Genomic DNA, 22,467 nt, shown 5'->3' with positions numbered 1-22,467 from the left:
TGTGCCGGAGTAATTGGCTTCGATCCCAGCCACAAGCGGCTGCGTTTCAATGGAGAAGAGACTCAGTGACGTCCATGTGTTGGGTGATGTCACTGCACGTTAAAAATCCCGAGGTGGTCGAAATTTCCGGAGTCCTTCACTATGGCGTCTCTCATAGCTTGGGTTGCTTTGGGACGTTAAACCCTACAAACCAAACCAAACCATCACCTTGTTCAACCACTAATATAAGCATCAGAAATGAGGCAGTGAGGTTGCAAGAGGGGGAGGTCATTCAAAGGACCAAGTTACATGACGAATGAGCTAAATTCATTCATTCTCCCCAACGCTGCACTGGAATTGTAATAGCAAGTGTAAAGATTGCACACATTATCATTTGTTACACAGCTTCAACTTTTCAAAACCACTATCAGAGCTCAACTGAAGGTCTGTTTCGGTCAAAAAATAGCTTATTGATAGCAAGTCGAAGCACTTGAACTGCTGCAGTTAAACAGTGAATGAAGCAGTCATCCTGCTGCCACTTCTGCAGGTTCGGCACGTGAACGATGGCTTCGAGCGGCTCCGTAGTCGGCTGCCTCTGCCCTCTCGAGACAAGGACCGCAGGCTGAGCAAGGTGGAGACGTTACGCTATGCCATCAGCTACATCAGGCATCTACAAAGGCTATTAGGCCTCATCTGCGACGAGGACGATGAAGATACAGAAAATAGCAGAGGTCGCCGATAACCGGAAGCCTATTGGAGATAATGAGAAAGGCAAGATGTACTATATGTATAATTATGAGAAAAGGAAGGTGGTTTAAGCAATGCCGACCAGTGATGAAATACCGCAGCTTGACTAGTTTGAACGCAGCATGTTAGTAACCCTACTGGATGCATGGAAATATAGATGCAGAAGACAGAAAAAAGAAAGTAGAAAAACAAGGGTGACAGTAACGTGAAAGAATTATGTTACCTCCTCATACACAGACGTACACAGTGCTGCTCACAATACATCTGAGGTGTGTGTTGGCATGCAGTTAACAAGCAACGTTTTCCCAAGTGCAGCAAATTACAGTCACTCTAAGGACGAAAAATTGCAATACACTTATACTATCATCACTGTTTTGTTGTAAGCTTAATTTTTATACAAGACGTACACTGCAGTTCTGTCCAGTATACATCCTGGCTCCAATGAGCTAATACAACTTCTACAAAACTATGTAGACAGAACAGTCTTCACTGAAATTTACGCTGAACCGATAGTGAATGCATGGACAAAAAATATTACTGCAGAGGTCTGTGTGCCCGACGTGCATTGAACAAAGTGTGATAGAGTAAAATGATAAAACTGATGCTAGCAGAACAAATGGCTGCTAGGTAATATAGTAAGTTATTCTGCATGCACCCCCATTACTCTCACTTAAAAGAAACAGAAGCTCCTTTGTTCGAACTACATTTTTAATGCTTTCTTTCAATGAAACAGATTTAAATACATTTAACAGGCCTCAACTCGGAGGAGCAGCCTTCAAGCGTCTATGAAAGCTCTGACGCAAAACAACCATGATAGGTTGCCAACGAAGAAAAAATAGACGTCACTTGGCCCCAACACATGCGATGAAGCCACGCGTTATCTGGCACAGGTCAGGTGCCGGCCGCCATCCACAGGTAGTGTGACTCCAGTAATGAAGGAAGCTGCGTCTGATGCCAGAAACGCAATAGCTTTTGCCACTTCTTCTGGGTTTCCGACGCGGCCCAGAGGGTGTGTTGTCTTGGAATGCTCCAGGAACTAAGAGGACGACAATAAAAAGCAAGCCAAGAGACAGTAACAATAGCATCAGCATATTCAACGCCAAGTACGAGCCTATAGTCGGACACAACTTAAGCCTGCAGTGACAATCACATACAATTCCTCCATTGTGAAAAGTAGTAGACTGTTAATGCTTTTTTTCATCCTCTTAACAAAAAGCTACCACCACAAAGAATTATAAGCTCAAGAAATTTTATTGCTCGGGCTTGTTTGACACTGTCAAGCAACAAAAAGCAGATTACATTTACAGCTGTAACTAGCCGGCACTGTAACACAGGATACTGCGGAACATTGCTCATTGTTACCAATTGCTGTTTTTTTAAGCTGTATCTCGCTGCCGAAGGCCTATATTGAAGTAACAGCCTATAATGGCATCAACCTCAAGATATGTGGTACTGCCGCAAATTTTCACACAGTTAAAAAGCGTATGAGATGTAGGCCACACAGGGGACATAATAACAGTGAGGAAAATACCAACGATACATCATCACTCGTTGGTTAAATGAGCTGAATGCCAATGACCCATGAGAAGCATGTGATGAGAACAATTTCTATAAAAGGAAGCAACACTGCAAACCACAGCGTAGCAGCTGCCACTGAGCTCTTGTATTACACAGTGTAATGTAAACACGGAAAACATTATAAATCTTTCTATTCCCATGATGTCTCTCATCAAAAAATATAAGGTGGCAGAAAGCAGCATGTGGCTAGACAGAGCCGAGTTTCTCACAGGTGAGGCTTCTGTCTTGTCAGGTGAATGGTGCTTGAAAAAAATGCGTCATCGTCCATGCATAAAGCATTTTTGCCTCAGTGGCCAATTATTATGCAGTTGATTTTCCAAGTATATCAACTACAACACGATGAAAAGAAGTCTTCAACATAAGCAGCTGCCTGAAATCAGCGCAGAAATTAAGCCCTTGCACCAAAGTTTTATGCCCATTAGTCAGGGTATGCGCAACTTTAATGCCGCTAATACGCTAAGAAAATGTGGCCTGGCTCAATTCTGTTCTGTGCTCAATTAGCCATACCAATAGATTTGAAGTGTTCGCCTCCTTGAAGAAAGCTCCAGACACTGGCCAATCAGTGGGCTCTAAAACCACCAACCACTTTAGTGGTTGTGAGTCATTGCCAAGGGAACACATTTCTGTAAATATTTTGCTGGAAAATGTCTCCAAGAGTAAGCCTACAAGCAAGCAGCCTTGATTTGTTCACTTAACGACTTTGCATGATAAGAATCAGTCAAAAGATGCCTAACTGAATCTTGAAAGCATTTTCGAGACCTAACGTGGATAACGAGGACCAGCAGATATTTCATAATCAATGGTGAACGTGAAAATTTTCTTCTGTGGATTCTTGTCATGCTGATTGCAAATATGGAAGCTTGAAAATAAACTCCTCCTCCACATCGGATTATATATAGTGCTTCAAGGGCATCAAGCTGTGACCAAGAAAGAAAAGGAAGTGAAATAATAGTATACAGTCACCGACCGATTGTTTGGACCCTCAAGGGTATGAAAAAGCGTCTGTCAACGAATTCACACTTAGAACATCACTTTATTACCGAGCGACTTGAAAAACTGGTGAATCTGTTTCTGCAGGAAAACAGTGCAACAGTTTGAGCAATTTGATGCGCAAGGAAGCATTGGACACTGGAAAACCGCTGCTCCCACGTGACTACGCAAGTGCCTTTTTTCTCCTAACATGAGAAAAATAAAAAAGTGCCGGCACCAGCCATGACGGCTGTCTCTACAGAAAAGGTGGAAGGTTGGAACGGAAAGATTTCTCGGAGGTCGTGTCACAGCCGGACTCAAGCGGCGGCAGTGCACGTAAAGAGTGCGCTTTTGCCGCCGCTCGTGTCTGGCCACGTTTAGTTGGGATACCTGGCGTATTGCAAAGCGAACTAAAACTAGTGTTTGTTCTCAGTTGGCAGCGGGCACTTTTCAGTTTTTCCTCCTCTGTGCTTGCACATTGCCATCTGCAGTGGACTTGCGCTACGATGACCCATGCCGCTGTCTCTCTCACTCGCAGCTACGCGCAAGCTGTGATGTAGGGTCACGTGATAAAAGCACGGCCTGGCTGACTGGCCCGTCCTCTGTAGGGTGGAACTCAGTCGCCACCCAATCGTTAGATGTCGGCACGATGGAGGAAGAAAAAATCAGCTGCGAGAATGAGGTCTGACGGGTATGTGATGGCTTGCAGCAAATTGCAACGTGCAAGAGCGTGCGGCCAGCAGTGCCTACTATCAAGGATGCATGCAACATGGGTTCGAGGCTGCAGAAAAACAAAATGGCAGCATAGTTGTGGCAATTCTGTAGCAAAAGCTATACTAGGATAGTAGAAGAGAGTTTCGCCAAGCCTGCTTGAGGCCACAACTATGCATGCGTCATAACCATGGCAACAGCGCCGGTCCACAGGTGTTCCGCCGCTGCGCTGCGCCGACTCGTGAAGTCATGTGCCTTGCTATGCAGCCTCACTGCGCATGCGCAAACTGTTCATGGAACGCCCAGTGCCTTGTCACAGAGAGAAGGAGGAGAGTAGCGGCATCGCAGCAGATGCGTGCACCGCCGCATAGAGCTGATCGAGTGGGGCCGCCTCCTGCTACAATTTCCTTTGCTTGGAATCCGATTTGTTGCACTTAGCGACCATCCGTTATTTTGTCTTTGCATTACGTGCCCTGGGCACGCCTATTTCTCCTTGATTTTAATTAGAATGTCATTAACTCAGGTCCCACTCTGCACGCTTCCTATCTCTTAAAGTTATTCCTACCATTTTCCATTCCGTAATGCTCTGTGTTATCCTTAAATTAAGTAGAACCGTTTTTGCTAACCTCTACAGTTCAGCAAACTACATGGTGCACACTTAAATAGGCAAAGCGTCAATGAATTTTTGCCAGCCATAGATGCAGTTGGTCACTCACCATATCAAAACGAGATTAAAGATATTTCAGTATCCCGTCAATTGCAGACTGTCAGTTACTGAAAATACTTTTGCATATTTAAATCTTTGATAATGCACCTTAGATACAAAGAAATTGAATTTACATTCAATAGCTGCGTTCTACAGATTTATGACTGTGCGTGTACATGCCGCCAGAAATATTTACGGATCATGACAGATGTGAGAAGCCTGGAATGAGATGAGCAGAGCGGTGGTAGCAAGTGCAGACCATATCGTTTTGTTTTTTTCGAGTGCATGTTGGCCACAGTGGAATTTCGCTTTTGCAGAAGTCCCATGCTCTATAAACTTTTGTGACTCACCGCTTTGTACGATTCTTGAGACATGCCTCCACGCTTCTGCAGTTCCGTGATTATTACACCAGGGCTGAAAGGAAAAAAGGTGAAGTTAGGTCTGAAGCCCAAACAACAATAAAAACTAAAATGAAAACAAACATGGACCCTGTCACAGGCTATGCAAGACGCTATATGCCTCTGCCATTGCATAACTTTTGTAATGATGCGGCAGACTGCAACAAAATCTGAAAGTGCACTGCAATGTACTACACATTGAATTGCAAAAAATGTACAAAATGTAGTGTTCTTCAAGACTACTATCTTTAGCTTCTTTCCCCCTTGGTGCACTGTAAAATAATCCGACTACGACTGAAGCCAGAATGCACTCCCCAATCTAAGTTGTACTACGGCACAAAAAGACTCAACCATTTCATCTATATATCATTGCGTAAACTTTTGCTCGCAACTGTACATCCACACTGTCATGCACTGTGAATTTCATTCAGTCCTGCTATGCCTGAACAGTGGTTGTACATAACTGTTTTGTAAAGCTATTTTCACTGCACATTCAGACCAGTTTGATGCTGTTTACACCAGGCTCCTGGGTCACCATGTTTTCATGAGCAATACTAGCAGAAGTAATGTGCAAATGGTGTGTTACTCACTTCACAGCATTGACCCTGACTTGGTTGCTTGCCAACTCTGTTGAAAAAGTAAGCCAATCGTTATTGACACAACACAGACACATGAAAGTTTCCTCAACTAACTCAGACCAGTGCCTAAAGGGCATGCGCATTAGGATAGGCAAACAAAGAACAATTTTTAAAAATGTTTGTTCCAGTATTGCTACAGGATCCATAAAGCAACTGGTTACGCACCATGCTAGTTTTAGGATAAGCTTTCAGGCAACATTGCACTGACTTACAACCGGGCATCTACAAAGTTATTCCCATAAATGGATTCCTCATGATGAAAAATTAATAGTTTATCTCGTCACTAAGAGTAAATGCAGGCATCGAACGGATTACAGGAAAGGGCATAGCGAAATTACACTGAGAATCTATCTCACTGTCAAGAGTAGATGTAAGCACGACACAGATTGCACGAAGACTGCAGAGCATTCTATGGTGCCTCACAAAGAGGAGCGGCAGCCGCCCTCAAGTCTGGAGGAGCCTCTGCCAAAAGCTGGTTTTGTTAGCTGGTCGATGCACCTGGCTTCCTATGCCCATCACGGTGTGTAACGATGTGTGTGATCAGAACTGTTCATGTGCACATATTGAACAGAATGCCGGGTACTTCACCTTGGCCGGATGTTGCCACTCAGTGGACCAACACTTCAACGCAGCTGCAGTAAATGCAGCTGTCCAGTCTGCTGTGGTGAGCAGTGAACATTGGTGCCATCTCCTTTTGCACATGGATAGGCACATTAAGTGGCAGCACATTCAACTGCCCCTTCTCTCCCTACTGGACGTTGCCTTCAATGCCTCTCTCTGCATCCATTAAGGTGCGTTTCACTGTTTCAAGCGCCACGGCACTCGCTTGTCCTTCAGAAATGTTCACGAACATTCGCGGCGCAGAAATGCAAGATACCTGTGTGCTCTGCAGTGTATGCTAAAGAGCCTTATGCAGTCGAAATTCACCCAGTGCCACCCATTGCGGTGTGCCTTTCATCATCTCTTCTTTCAGCTCCTCCTTCATTCCTTCCCTCAGTCCTTTGCTGAGAAGCGACAGTTATGCAATAAGCCTTTCCTTTTCTCAAAACCAACCTTAGGCACGCAGATTAAAGATCATCAAGGACAACAATATCTAGCGAACAGCACAGGCGGTTACTAGTTAATTGTGCAATGCAAGAGCCTGCAGTGGTGGTCCAAGACAATGGCAAACCAAGCTGCTCTGTTTACATTGCCGTCAGTAGTGGCTTGAATCCTGCCGGAAGGGCAAAAGATCTTTCTCTGGCAGATGCAGATGCCATTTGGATAAAAACTTACAGGTTTTTTTTTTTTTCCCTGAAAAAATTCAAATTCATGTTCAATCTCATTCATGTTGGCCATACGATGCGGACAATGTTCACCTGAATTTTCCGAGAGTGGGAGCTAAAGCCATTTCGTGTTTAAAACCAGACTTCACAACCCCTAAAAATGAAGTATTGAAAGGAACAGCAGTCACTGCATTTTACTCACCCCAGAGAAAGCACAGACTTTCAAACTCGTGTGGTGTTGATAACCACCAGTGTATGGTAATAGCTTTTGATAAATATCCGAATTAAAGCGCACATTACGGAACTAACAAAAACTGCTTGGCCAGGGTCGAAGGAAGTGGGTTTGTGAAGGTGGAGAAATTTTCTGCAGAGCAAATTTTCCCGATTCATAAAGCCAGCTGTTTGTGAGGATGGTGTACCTTTGTAGACAATCCCTACTCTTCCTCAGCAAAACTGAATCCTTGGAACTCTCATCCAGAAGGATATATTGTTGCCTATATTGCTTAAGAAAGGCTGTTAATTAAGAGTGTGCAAATATTCTATAATTTCAAATATACGATTGAATAACACAGTATTCAATATTCTATTCAATCCAAATGTCTGGTATTCGAAATCTCGAGGCAATTGTCTCGTGCAAATTGTGCTCTTCGAACATTTGCTTTATGCAGTTTTGTTTTCGAGTACAGCATAGACTGCGGTACTGCGTTATGCCCAGTCATGCTAACCTCTGCAGTCGCACTCCATGTGGTATGCTAATTCATCACTGAATGCAAGGCGTCTCGCAACGAGACCTTGGGCTGGGAAACAGGCCTCACAGTGAGGCTGATAGAGTAAGTGCACTGTTGTGGCAGCCCACGACATCGTACCTCCATTTTGCTTTGGCGGGACAGTTCTTTGATCGTGAAAATAGCACCTTTTGCAAAGGCGCGCTTCCCAGGAAGCTAGCCAAGCGTCTGTTCCAAAGGCACACCGATGTTTTGCGACATGATGCGAGAAATGCTGCACTGCTGTGGTGCAACCAAACTTGGGTGAAGACACAATCACGAGCGTTTCCACTCACTCTTGTACAGAGAGAGCGATGTGCAAGCAAAGGAAAGCATTGAAAGGGTCATGGCGAGAAAATGTGGTGCGACCCAGACGCATGGAAAGGAGAAACATGAAAGAATGACGAAAGGGAAAAGAGCAGCGACTGCGCAATATTTTGCAAGGTGAGAGGAACGCATGGAGAGTGAAGAAAAGAGAAAACGAGTAGGGCGTGCATGCGGAGCATGTACTTGTGCCGCGCCCTAAACATGTGACTGACAGGATGTGCTGTGCCGCACAGGGAAGTACACTTGCTGTTTTGCACTGTCACCAAACAGATTTCAATACTGCACTACACCCGGTATTTCACTTCATGTAACTGCAGAATAAGCGCAATGACGTTAAGGTGTGTCCTATGGGAGGCAGACCAGTGGCCGACAAAAGCTGCATTATAGCCGGTGCCACACTACAAGCAGTTACGCTGTAAGTGGTCTCCAGTGTACTACTGCTGTGGGGGGAACATTGTGTGCTGCAGGAGAGAGAGCCTGCTCACTCGGCACGTAGAATAGCTTGTGTTCTTGCACTAGAACATTTGGATTACAATGTGCTGGGCTTTAATGTTGCGTCTAATAAAGCCTCACTTCAATATATAAGATTTACGTGTGTTACGAAAATAAAGGTTTTGAAAATCCTACTGTGTCATTCAACCTCTTTAGTGGCGGAAGTAAAATTCGTTCACTACTGATCCAGAGGAATGCAAGGCTCTCGTGTACTGTGCAATGTCAGTGAACGTTAAAGAACCACAGGTGGTCAAAACTTCCAAAGCCCTCCACTAAGGTGTCCCCGATAACCGCCATTGCTTTAACCTTTTGACTGTTTTTGCCGCAGAGGTACTGCGCTAAAACACATAGCGTTTAAAAAAATTTGACACTGGGGCTGAATTTTTTTCGGAATATTCGACAGTCAAAGGGTTAATATCTTAAACTCCATAAACCAGATGTACTATATTAGAATTATTTGCTTCGAAATTATTCGAAGAAAATCACTATTTACTTTGAGTTCACTAAGAACCAAAAAATCACTATTAGCACAGCCCTACGGTTCATCTCGGCTAAATATGTACCCAGGGCAAGTTGAAAGCTGTGAGGCAAACCTCCGGCCCGTGTTCAATTCTAGTACCGAAGTAAACACTTACGTCCCACTATTGCTCTAAACATCAATATTCATTTGTATATGAAGCGACCAAAGCAACGGGTGACTTTGAACACATCCAATGAAGTGCAGTGTTCAAAATCAGGCCCACGGTAAAATGCTCGGCCGGACAAGGATGCAGTAAATTCAGTGCAATTTAAAAACTACGCATTACACAGCACAATCCAGGCTTCAGGCCTCAACCAAACTAAATAGGGGACAGGACTACAATCTGATACAGCACTACAGGCTGAGCTTACCGAGGGCAGAGCAGTGGGTCAGTTGGTCCACAGCACTTTTAGACATACAGTAGGCTAAGACGTTTGGGAACTGGGAGAAGAAAAAAATAGAAAGAACTTGTGGAACAAAGAGCACAAGCTCATGCCAAGACCGTACACAGAACACTAACAAATGTCATAAAGATCCTATTAGTACTATTGGAATGAGGTGGAACTTGCCAAACGTCTACTACTGGTGCCTCTGCTATTTTCAAAACTCGGTGCTCGCTTGAATAGCCCAGTTTACTGCAGCACAGTTATGGAAGATATTTTAGGCTTCATACAATTTGTGCGTGTAGAGCTACGATGGATTAGGTATTTTAGACAAGCCGAAACATAAGCCATCATTGCACGTCATTCTCTCCATCTGCAGAAGTACTTGGTGAAGGGTAGTTGGTTCATGCTATTATTGGACCAGCACAAAGGACACAAACACAGAAAAGAAGAACAGAAAGATCGCTTTTTCAGTCTTTCTGTCTTTCTTCTTGTCTATTTTCGTGCCCTCTGTACCGTTCCGATGCATCTTCAGCTGCTTTGAATCCCTGTTGATCACACATTACTGCAATGTCAAAACAGAACACTTACAGTGTAAACTTACAAGACTAGAATACAGTACCGAAGTAAAAGATTGTCCTTGATACAATCAGGTTAAAGTTATTGAAAGGTTGAAAATGATACCGCTACACCTACAGACACTACACCTCCCCCACTGCCATGGGCAGAAGACTCCTACTAAGCTGGAAACTGGTTTGCAACATAAAACGATGGCAATGGTTTCATAATAAGTATGATCACCACTTTCACTCATTAAAAAGCAGGACATATGAACCAACACAATGAATGCCATACCGATCTCATGCCGGTCACACTCGAGACGTTCACAACATTGCCTTTGCTGAGGATTAGGTGTGGCACAGCCACCGACATTAGGTGGAAGACTGATCTGTGGACAAAAAGAAACAGCACACAAAAATATAGCTACAGTCCCTGTTTGCAGCGCGCAAAAAAATTTCTGCATTACACAATCATTCATCAGGCACACATTAGCCTTCCAAATTAGTAACTATGTGTAGAACCACTGTATAGTCATGAATGCGGGTTGACCAAGAGTAATTTATTTCTTCATAGTCAGGTGTATGAAAAGTCTAGAACCACGAGGGGAGATGGATGCTCTATCTGCTGCTAAGGAAATTGTTGGTGACCTCCCAACCTCGGTGACCGCTTTTCAATGGAGGCGAAAAGCAAGGCGCCGTGTACTGTGCGATGTCAGCACACGTTAGGGAACCCCAGGTGGTCAAAATTTCTGGAGTCCTCCACTATGGCGTCTCTCATAGTCTGTGTTGCTTTGGGACGCTAAACCCCACAAACCAAACCACCTAGCGAGACAAACCAGAAATAAATGTTTCTTTTTTTGCTAATTTACATCCTGGTAACTTTTATCCGTGACTGCAAAAAGGCTCCATGTGAAGAGCAGATAAGGAAAGTTACCATAGTAAGCAATAGCAAAAATAATAGCACAGTGGCTAAAAATACTCATTACAAAACTGTTCTTAGCGAGGATAACATTTGGCTCAATTATGAATACACTTATGCATGTCTAAAGGGGTACACTGGTCTTAGAGCTAACCTTCTTGCTCCTGGACAAACCTTGGCAATGTTGGACAGAATTATAGTTTCTTGAGTTTATCTGGAACATGCTTATATAGTGCATGCTTAGTAAATGAAGCTCTATTAAACAAAAATTGGGGATCAGAATTAAACGCGGTTATTTGGCTCGTTTCCTATACCTGCAGTAGCAATATTCTCACAAAAGCTGAACATGTGGAATTTGCCCCAGTGTACTTGTGCCTACAGATGCCAAAGATAGTCTCACAACCACGAATGACTTCTTCGCAGCCAACACTATACTCTGGACAAGCCAATCTATAGACCTCCCAACACTTTTTATTTGTGCATACATGCAATCACTGCTTCGAAGCGATGGAAAGTGTCAAGAAACAGCCACACAATATGCTTCCATTTGAAGAAAACTTGCAGGCTCTACAGGACCCTGAGCGAAGCAGCCTGCATAAAACAAAAGTTGCAAACGAAGTTCCATCCTAAACTCAATGCTGTCACGGATCTTGAAAAACAAAATTGCAATTCAAAGGGCTGTCCAGAATTGGCCCTTTGATGGAAACCGAATGCAGATGGGGACAACTAGAAAAGGTTCTTTTTCTTTGATTTAAGCGCACGCACAGTGCCGATTTTCTACATTTGAGCAGAAGGCGCAGGAGGTAGGCCTGCAAATGGGAGTTGGGAAATTGCAGCATCAGCGATAGGTGAATGAGTCAGCCTAAAAAAAAAAAGGCCTAGTCTTCAAGACCATATCTGGTGACATGGCTGCAGGAAGACATTTGCATCAATTGGAACACATAGGAGGTTGAAGAATTTAAGCAGCTGTGGCCTGTGGAACATCTTCAACATACACAAATGGGCCTTTTTTTACAAGACACTTCCACTCTGTACAGGTAGAAAACACGATAAGGAGCATATTACTGCACTGGTGGGTGCGCACATGGCAGGAGACAAAAGTTTGAAGTTACTGGTGGTAAGGAAGTCAAAGTACCAATTTCTACTATGGCGTTTGAGACCTTACTTTGCTAATGGAAGAGCGTAGATGAAAATGGCAATTTTTTAAAGATTGGCTGCAGGAGGAAGAAACTAGATTTGCTACACAGGAAGTTGTCTTCGTTGCGGATAATTGCCCTGATCCCAATCAGGTGGAAGGATTGAAGTCAGTAAGTTTCAAATTCTTGCCTGCCAATGCCACAATTGTAATCCAACCAATGGATCAAACAGTATTACCCAGAACGTCAAGGTCCACTACCATCACCACCTGCTTCCCCGAATGCTGCTGTGTGCCGACACCTGGAAGGGTTACAGCACTGACTTGCTGCTGGCTACACACATTTTTGACCAAGGCTGGGAACAAGTGCTGGCAATGACTGTGGAAAAACGTGTCCACCATGCAGGCTTCGAAGGACACAAACCAATACCTCAAGAAGAGGCAAGTACTACTGACGATGCTGAAGCCATATTTAGCCAATTATTGCCTCTGCCTGTTTCTCATGATAGGACTATGAGGCAGTGGATGCAAATGTGATGCCTGTTGTGAGAAAAACCTTGAAAAGCTAGTCTCTGAAGAGCAAGCTGAAGACCAATTCTCCTCTAGTGATTGGTGAGGAGACCCTGTGCCCAGTGCAGTGCCAGCCAGTGCAGCCAGAGGAGAGTTGTATATTTGCAGAACTATTTTGAGCCTAACAATGCGCACCCTTTTTTTTCAAGCCTCTCGAAGATGCATACCTGCTCTGTAGGAAAGCAACTCAAGAATATGAAGCAGACCCTGACTGATTTTTTTTTCTTTTTCAGTGTGCCCCCATCAGTAAGTAAGAGGTGGCTTCAGAAATTTCAAGTTTCAACGATGTTTCAAGAAATTAAATGAAACTTCTGATAATATAACTGTTTTATTTAGTTTTTCAATTCCCTTCAAGTTACGTTGAAGAGCCGCCCCACTGTAGTTTAAGGATGCATCAACTGCTTTCTGGGGTAACTAAAGTTGCTGTGTACTGTATTGTAAAAGATGCTGTTAAAGTGTGTGTAGACAGCCAAATGAGCAAAGAATGCAATACTGGGGAAAAAAATAATTTTGAGATGACCGCCGTTAGCTACTGCACAGTGCAATGAGCTTCAGCCTTCAAATTCTTGAGCATAAGGAATGTTCCTTGTCAAAATCAGTACAAAGTTAAAAAGCTGTCCTTGCGGACAAAGCCTCCAGAATTCACTGATGGCCAAGTGCATCAGGCAACTCTGAGGCACCGATGTGGAAAGACTACATTAGGCAACCATTTAATGCCCTGTGAACACAGGTATACTTTTCAAGACATTAAATTACAGCCAGCCAATCAAGAGGGAATGATGATCTGGTAACATACCTAACATTAATGGCAAACATTTCATCATACTGCTCAAGAGATGTAGTTTCGATGCTTCCGTTTCCTATTATGCCAGCACAATTGACCTGCAAGGGACAGAAAAATGGCAAATGTGGATATGTGCCAGGTAGCAACAAGGAATAACTGAAAGCCAAGCTGTTCACTTACCAGGATGTCAATTTTACCAAGTTTCTTACTAGTCGTTTCTACCAATGTTTCTGCTAACTTTGTGTTAATTAAATCCCCAGGAGTTTGGAGAATCTGCAATGAAGGCAGCATCTACATGAGTAAAGCCTGGTTTATCTATGTCTCAGCAAGGCAAAAAAGTATAACAAAGAGAAACGAGAAGAATTCAACGCGCATGAAATTTGCTATAGCATTGGCTACTGAAATGTGCAGCAAACTAAGCTACAACTGTTGCTATTACACCTTGTCTCTTATGGTACGATGCTGAAATTCCAAGTCACTATATTTGACGAGCACTGAAAATGGGTTCCATAAATCTGTTGCCTCAGAGTTTCTGAAGTTATATCCTTATAAGTACACTAAATACCGTTGTGAAAAATTATGTTCATGCTTTTATTTTGTTTTTGAGTTTCTGTGAATAAATACTATCAGTTGCAGACAATGTAGCCGCAAATTAAGCCCATGAAAATAAGTATGTGTGTGCACTCTTGGCTTTTGTGAGACTGACCTTCATCCCTCTGCGGTGGCCAATGAAAATTTTTTAATCTGTAAACATAACCTTCGTCAAAATTTTTGGACACGATGCAAATGATATTTCCATAGGTACTACATATTTCTGACTCAGAGTATGCCACCGAAACGAGCCCACTGCAAACAGACAACAATGACTGGATCACTGTGTGCATTAGTCCACCGATGGCAGAGCGGCAAGCCACCACACAAGAAACAAACTCTTTACACTGAATGACTACTCCTACTCTCTGCGGCAAGTTAAAGGAAAAGACGACAGGAAGAATGTTTTATCTGATTTTAATAGGAAAATCCACCACACAGGGCGAAAATTTGAAGTTTATAATAAAGCTCGCAGCATGTAGAGTTCCCACCATTAAAAGACACCCTCAAAATTATCTTTAGTTTGACTTCAACTGCATACAAAGCTTCCTAAGAATCATTTCTGTATATGGGGTTTAAAGTCCTGAAGCAATATTGGCTATGAGCGACATTACTGTAGAGGACACCAGGAAATTTCGACCACTGGGGTTCTGTTATGTGCATCGACATCTTACAGAACGTGGGTGCTTTGCATTTCCCCGTCTTCGTCGAAACATGGCCACCACAGCCGGGACCGAACAGTCGGGATAAGTAGTCTAGCATTCTAACCACTCATCATCATCATCATCATCATCATCAGCCTGATTATACCCACTGCAGGGCGAAGGCCTCTCCCATATCTCTCCACTTAACCCGGTTCTGTGCTAGCTGCATCCACTTGACCCCTGCGAACTTCTTAATCTCATCCGCCCACCTAACTTTCTGCCGCCCCCTGCTACGCTTTCCTTCCCTTGGAATCCAGTTTGTTACCCTCAGCGACCATCGGTTATCCTCTCTTCGCACTACATGTCCTGCCCATGTCCATTTCTTCTTCTTAATTTCCCCTAGAATGTCGTTAACTTGAGTTATTTCTCTGACCCACTCTGCACGCTTTCTATCTCTTAATGTTACCCCTACCATTTTTCGTTCCATAGCCCTCTGGGTTGTCCTCAACTTAAGTAGAACTCTCTTGGTTAACCTCCACGTTTCAGCCCCATAGGTGAGTACAGGCAAGATGCAACTGTTGTATACTTTCCTCTTGAGCGATACCGGTAAGCTGCTAGTCATAATCTGCGAGTGCTTGCCAAATGCGCTCCATCCCAATCTTATTCTTCTTGTTATTTCCTTTTCATGATCCGGATCTGCGGTTACTACCTGTCCTAAGTAGATATATTCGCCTACTACTTCCAGTATTTCGCTACCTAATGTAAACTCCTGTTCCTTCCCGAGGCTGTTGAACATTACCTTAGTCTTCTGCATATTGATTTTCAAGCCTACCTTTCTACTTTTCCTGTCTAGGTCATCAATCATTATTTGCAGTTCATCTCCCGAGTTGCTTAGCAAGGCAATGTCATCAGCAAATCGCAGATTACTGAGGTATTCTCCATCTACCCTTATCCCTAACTGCTCCCATTCCAAGTCTCTGAATACTTCCTCTGAACAAGCTGTGAATAGTACTGGGGAGATTGTGTCTCCTTGCCTAACACCTTTCTTTATGGGAATTTTGTTGCTTTCTTTATGTAGAACTATGGTTGCTGTGCAGCCACTATATATATCTTCCAGCACTTTCACGTACGGCTCGTCTACCCCCTGATTTCGCAATGCCTGCATCACCGCCGAGGTTTCAACTGAGTCAAATGCTTTTTCGTAATCAATGAATGCTATGTATAAGGGCTGGTTATATTCCGAGCATTTTTCTATCACCTGATTGATGGTATGGATATGATCGATAGTAGAGTACCGTTTCCGAAACCCTGCTTGATCCTTTGCTTGATTGCAGTCTAAGGTTGTCCTGATTCTATTAGCGATTACCTTAGTAAATACCTTATACGTAACAGACAGTAAGCTGATTGGTCTGTAATTTTTAAGGTCCTTAGAGTCCCCTTTCTTGTGAATGAGGATAATGTTTGCATTCTTCCATGCTTCCGGTACCGTCGATGACACCAGGCACTGCGTATACAGGGTGGCCAGTTTTTCTAGCACGATATCCCCCCCGTCCTTCAGCAAATCTGTAGTTATCTGATCCTCTCCAGCTGATTTCCCCCTTTTCATAGTTTCTAGTGCTTTCTTGACCTCGTCCTTCGTCACTGGTGGAACGTCTGACTGTTTTTCCCTACCGCCAATCTCATTACGGTCCTGACTACTTTGGCTACTGTAGAGATCTGTATAGAACTCCTCGGCTACTTTGACTATCTTGTCCATATTAGTGATGACGTTGCCCGCCTTGTCCCTTATCGCATACATCTGGTTTTTGCCTATGCCCAATTTCTTCTTTACCGCTTTAAGGCTTCCCCCGTTCTTTACAGCATGCTCAATTTTCTCCATGTTATACTTCCTTATATCGGCCACCTTGCGCTTATTGATTAGCTTTGATATCTCGGCCAATTCGATCTGGTCTGTTGGATTGGAAGCTTTCATACTCTGCCGTTTCTTAATCATATCTTTCGTCTCCTTAGACAGCTTACCGGTATCCTCTCTAACTATCCTACCGCCTACTTCTACCGCGCACTCAGTAATGATATCTCTGAAATTATTGTTCCTTGCCTCTAGGGTAATGTCGCCATCCTCAGTTAGAGCTGAATACCTATTCTGTAGCGAGATCCTGAACTCTTCTGCCCTCCCCCTCACCGCTAATTCGTTGATGGGTTTCTTTCTTACTAATCTATTGCGTTCCTTCTTCAGATTTAGGTTAATTAGGGACCTCACCATCCTGTGGTCACTACATCGAACTTTCCCGATTACCTCTACATCCTGCACAATGGCGGGGGTTGAACACATTATGAAGTCGATTTCATTTTTAGTCTCTCCGTTAGGACTTTTCCATGTCCATTTTCGGTTCTTCCGTTTGCTGAAGAAGGTATTCATGATTCGTAAGTTATTGCGCTCTGCAAACTCAACTAGTAACTCCCCTCTGCTATTCCTAGAACCTATGCCATAGTCACCTACTGCCTTGTCCCCTGCCTGTTTTTTCCCTACCTTGGCATTGAAGTCGCCCATTAGTACAGTATACTGCGTCTTTACTTTTCGCATTGCCGATTCTACATCTTCATAGAAGCTTTCAACTGCCTGGTCATCATAACTACATGTAGGTGCATAGGCCTGTACAACCTTCAGTTTATACCGCTTATTAAGCCTAATTACGATGCCTGCAACCCTCTCATTAATACTATAGAATTCATCTATATTACCCGCTATATACTTATTGACAAGGAAACCTACTCCTAGTTGTCGCCTTTCTGGTAAACCTCGATAACACAGTACATGCCCATCCTTCAGTACAGTATATGCCTCATTCGGCCTCCTAACCTCACTAAGCCCTATGACATCCCATTTCATGCCCTCTAGTTCCTCTAACAGTACTGCTAAACTAGCTTCACTAGCTAGAGTTCTAGCATTAAACGTTGCCAGGGTCAGTTTCCAATGGCGGCCTGTCCAGCGGAGCCAGGCTTTCTTAGCACCCCCTGCTGCGTCACAGGTCTGACCGCCGCCGTGGTCAGTTGTTCCGCAGCCGCTGGTGACTGAGGGCCGGGGTTTTATGGAGCTTATCATAGGAGGTTGTGGCCAATTACTGCACCAGGGTGGCCAACTCCTGTTCTGGTGAGGGAGTGCGTTGCCGGAGGTGTTCACCGGCATCAGGTCGCACCCCAAACCTGTATATGCAATTCCATCGAAACGCGGATTTTCTTTTTTTTTTTTTTCATCCGGTGGAGAATTGCGCGGCACCGGGATTTGAACCCCGGTCCTCTTGCATGCGAGGCGGATGTTCTACCGCTACGCCACCGCTAACCACTCAGCCACCACAATAGGGCAAATCCCTAGAAAGCAGTTTAGCTGAACGAACCTTTGCGTTTGTTGGTATCAGAACAACCCATCAATCAGACTCAAGTATTCTGCACCGTTAAATGCCAGCTCATATAAAGCACTGCCACTTGGCAGAAAGGAACAGTGAGTGCATTATTACTACTGCATTAAAAAAAAAAGACGAAAACAATGATGCGAAAAAAAAAATAGCGGACAAAGTGTTGGAAGAACATTTTGCTAGTTAACCCTTGGTCACCACACGTGGCTATCACGCACAGTTGGCGTCTCAAGACAAATACTACTACCAAAAAATGAAAACGCACTACAAAGCCTGGGTCAGTGCAGCAGTTCTTTATCGCTTGACTCTGTTCCATACTTGTAGTTAGTTACCTCGGCGACATGAGTGCCACATCAATGTGCTCAAAACAATAATAGCAGTTAGAAAAAATTCAACCAGAATATAAATTTAATCTAAATAAAAATAAAGAGTTATGGGAAAATATTGGCAAAAATATGGGAAAAAATATTGTGTCATACCCTTCAAGGCCCCGCCTTTAGAGTATGACGCGATAGCATAGGCTAGCACCTGACATATAAAGCCCGCTTCAACCAAGCCGTCTCAATGTGCCTGCATGGCCTAGGGGTAGCATGCCTAGAATGCAAGCGTCCTGGCAAGCCAATTCTGATATCGCCCTTTCATATGAAACGAGAGGCCCGAATTGCCAGCTCCTGCCAAACGTCCAGCAACCCTACTTCCATTCAGAGCACAGCCATGTCAGCTGCCAGCTACCACCTGGCAGCGCCATGCTCGTAATTTTTCATTGACAATGCTAACAATGCCAATGCCAAATTTTCTACTGTAGAGGGCTTTTAATCATGTTAAAACAAGAAAAAATTGGAAACCGGAAGAGAAAGTAGAAAACATTATGACCCTTGTGAGCACTGCAATTGACAAAACCTGACCATGCTATGCAATAAGTTCTCTGGCAACATAGCCACAGCTACGGATCTAGAACACAGTCTCTCCCTACACATTATTACTTCAGGTTCTGCCAATGCTCTACCCATACATGGCAGAACATAGCACCAGTCTCAATTATTCGATTCCTCTGCAGCTTTAGAGCAATCTATAGATATTTGTGGAGCAAGGTTTGATGCTGCACTGGATTATCTTCGAGATGTTCATTCAGTTTACGTACTGGATAAAAATTGCGTCAACAAGGGAGTCATAAGAGCCGAGAGGAAGCATGCAAGACCACACACCTTAGTGTCGGGAGGCATGTACTCTTGGCACTTTTCTGCAATCTCGTTAAGTTTGTCTTCTCTCCGGCCACTGAGAGATAACCGCGCTCCAAGCCTTGCAAACAGCCTGGCAGTGCTCCATCCAATACCCGAAGTGGCACCTGCAAAAACGGACAGTGCACACGCATTTCCGACGCGACTGACAACGAGGATGCCGTTAGCTGCGAGAAAACATTTGGTCTCCGGGAGTAGAACAGCACTTTCACCAGTACAATCCAATGAGAGGCAATAATAACTAACAACTAGTGCTCAACCTGAGATTGCTATTCGGGTACAAGATTGGTGGTAAGAAGTGAATGGTTAATAAAAATGTAGGCAAGAAATTTTCTGCGAGGAAAACTACGAGAGGTGCACTGTCCGTGCAGATAGGATTCCCCCTTTCCTCTGAACAACCCACATATCTAACCTCCTGCCTGTGCTGTGCAGGCTGCAAGATACAACATTCACATAATGAAGGGGAAAAAAATTGCGACTGTGGTTGAAAGCAAATTTCCTTTGCAGGTTACAAAAGTTGTATATAACTTGCTTCAAGGCCAGACATTCTCTATTAGGCTCAGTGGAGAACAAGTTGGTAATTACACACCAAATAGTGGAGTTTTACAAGGTTCAGCTTTAGCCCGGTTACTGCTTAATATAGCCTTCATACCAATGGCTTGGAAACTAGGTGAAATACCAAATATAGAGTTCTTGATTTATGCTGATGACAGCAAAATATGGTTAACTTACAAACATCTACAGACGCAGAACCTTCAGTACGAGAAGCGGGCGTGAAAATGTCTCCTCAAAAGTTCAGCTGCATTCATGTGGGAAGCAAGAACGAAAGAAGGAATTTGCAAGATAACTTCCCTTTGAAGATTGGTAACCACACATTACAGGAAGTGGATGAGATGAGGCTCCTAGGGCTAGACATATATAGGTCGGGCAAAGGAATCGCTCCATAGTACAAAAAAGGCAGCAGCGACTACACTATACAAGATCAAACGAATTTCGTCTAGAGGAGGAGGTGCTTGAACAGATATAGCTAAATGTCTTTTGCGTTTAGCACTTCAACCTAGGATAGTGTACCGAGCTCAGTTCCACAGACTGACGAAACGACAGTGGGTGGAGCTAGAAACAATAAATAGAAACGCAATGCGCACCATCACGGGTTTGCCAAAACTCATTATACCCATCCCTACATCCCTATATACTTCAGGAATATGCACTGTTGAGCACTGACAAAAATTACTGAATAGGAAGAAGAAACAAAGAATTCAAAGAGAAAGTATGTTGCGCCTATTGCAGCTATATAAAACGAGGTGACAGCATAAACAGCGAAAATAATCCCCTGGCCAACACAACAATGATGACTATCAAGGCTACTAAGCTCCCTCGTAAAGCACAGCCAACAACATGTCCAGTGGTTAATATAAGTCCCGGAATATGCACAGGTTATACAGACTCATCAGTCATTCAAAGTGGTGGAAGAACGGCAACCACCAGCCCCACACATGCAGAGTTATTCACACACCTCGAGTATGCAACAGACCACCCGGACTCGCTTGCAATGGAGCTGAATGCTATCCGAGATGTGATGGAGGCTATAAATGCCATACCGTCTATAAGAGAAGCTCACATTTACACCGGCTCTCTAGGAGCTATTAAACAACTCAAGAGAATTACAAAAATCCAAAGTGTTAACCAGGAGATTCATGCTCTAAATAAGAAAATAAAGCACATTCAGATACATTGGATACAAGGAGATGCTAAGAACATTGATCAGAAAAAAACAGACACCCTTACACACCAAGCCCCTAACACGAGTGCCTCACCCACAAGCCTCCCATCTGATCCCCACTACGCTCTCCCAAACTTGGCATTTGTTGCAAGGAAAAGTGCACGTGCCCATGCACTTACCCCCTCATAACCTAACGAGAATGGAGGAGGTGTCCCTTACAAGGATTAGGGCTGGGATGGCCTTTACTTCATCGGTGACATGCCGATGGGGCTCTCAAGAAGACAGTGCTGAGCACATGCCCAAAGTGTCCAAGCCCAGCCGCCGAGGTGGATCTTCGCCACTTTTTATGGGCATGCTCAGGAATGTAGCCGTCAAGAATAAGACTGCTACAAGAGGTTGGACTGTCCGCTACAAGGAAGCAAGACCTGCACTTGTGGCTAATGGACAACATTAAGAGCCGGAGCTTGATCCGGTTTCTTGAAGAGAATAATCTACACGACTTGCTTCAAGTTAAAGACACCCCATTCTATGCCACATGGCAAGTCACTGAATAAAAGGAAAGCATTTAAGCAATATGATATGCTTTAAGTCCAGGATATGAAATGCCTTGCTCTGTGTTGAAAGCTATTTTTCTTTGGAAACAATCTGAGTCGCATCCTATTGATTTGCTCATCCAATACGACAAAAAAAAAAAAAAAAAAAAAAGCATAATGAGTCTTTGCATATTTACATACAGCGCAAAAAAAAATCCACAGGCTAATGAGTGTCTGCCTTAGGGTACACGGTGTAGTCAGGCATTTATGGTCCCCATGAATCTACAATTGTACTCAGGTGGTGAGGATAAAATTTCTCTTCATTTCCCAAATAACACTGAATTTCACAGATGTCACTATTGCTCCAAAACTAGAACCTATGGTTTGTAGACTTTTGATGAACCTTATAGTTGCAGTTGGTGCTATTTTCTCTTAACAAAGTGCCCCTCTGTGAAAAATGTGCGCACCTGACATTCATGAAAGATAACATTTGAATCTTATTCCCTTTAAAATGCAGTTTCTTTTATAGGCACTAAAGAAGAATGTGTTAAGGAACCTCACACAGAACCTGCAATCAAACAACAGCCATTCTGGTTAGTTCTAGACTCTTTAATGACAGTTATTGTTTCTCATATAAGTAGGACGCCTGCCTGCCTGCTCACAACTAATACGGATCATGCTCTATTCAAACAGTAGAACACCCTCAGTCACATATGTGACAAACAAGGCCACTCACAACATGCAACTCTTCTTATCAGGTGCAAATAACATCTCTACACACAACCCCGTGTGATTATGCTCTCTGCTTTTTATGATGTTTTTTTCACTCTGGCACATTATGGCATGCAAAGAAATTTAGCAAACCACTTGCGTAGCTGTG

The 22,467-nt window shown here is 43.6% G+C and overlaps 1 protein-coding gene across 2 annotated transcripts in view; it reads right to left on the bottom strand.

The window, feature by feature from the left end:
• Window positions 1-1,416: 1,416 nt before the first annotated feature.
• Window positions 1,417-22,467, bottom strand: part of LOC146172748 (uncharacterized) — a 28,959-nt gene continuing 7,908 nt past the window's right edge. For both annotated transcript variants that reach the window (XM_084584610.1, XM_084584611.1), the window contains 8 exons: window positions 19,299-19,438; window positions 13,626-13,718; window positions 13,458-13,543; window positions 10,333-10,426; window positions 9,466-9,535; window positions 5,679-5,715; window positions 5,041-5,104; window positions 1,417-1,762 (listed from right to left, as the gene is read on the bottom strand). In XM_084584610.1, the coding sequence (XP_084440736.1) occupies window positions 1,604-1,762; window positions 5,041-5,104; window positions 5,679-5,715; window positions 9,466-9,535; window positions 10,333-10,426; window positions 13,458-13,543; window positions 13,626-13,718; window positions 19,299-19,438 (743 nt within the window). In that variant the 3' untranslated portion in view covers window positions 1,417-1,603. The remainder of the gene's footprint in view (window positions 1,763-5,040; window positions 5,105-5,678; window positions 5,716-9,465; window positions 9,536-10,332; window positions 10,427-13,457; window positions 13,544-13,625; window positions 13,719-19,298; window positions 19,439-22,467) is intronic.

The sequence above is a fragment of the Amblyomma maculatum genome, chromosome 11 (genome assembly GCF_055883805.1).
Source record: "Amblyomma maculatum isolate TAMU_Amacu chromosome 11, ASM5588380v1, whole genome shotgun sequence".
In the NCBI taxonomy this organism is placed as follows: domain Eukaryota; kingdom Metazoa; phylum Arthropoda; class Arachnida; order Ixodida; family Ixodidae; genus Amblyomma; species Amblyomma maculatum.
The sequence above is the reverse complement of the archived record's forward strand: the minus strand, read 5'-3'. Positions and strand labels throughout refer to the sequence as shown.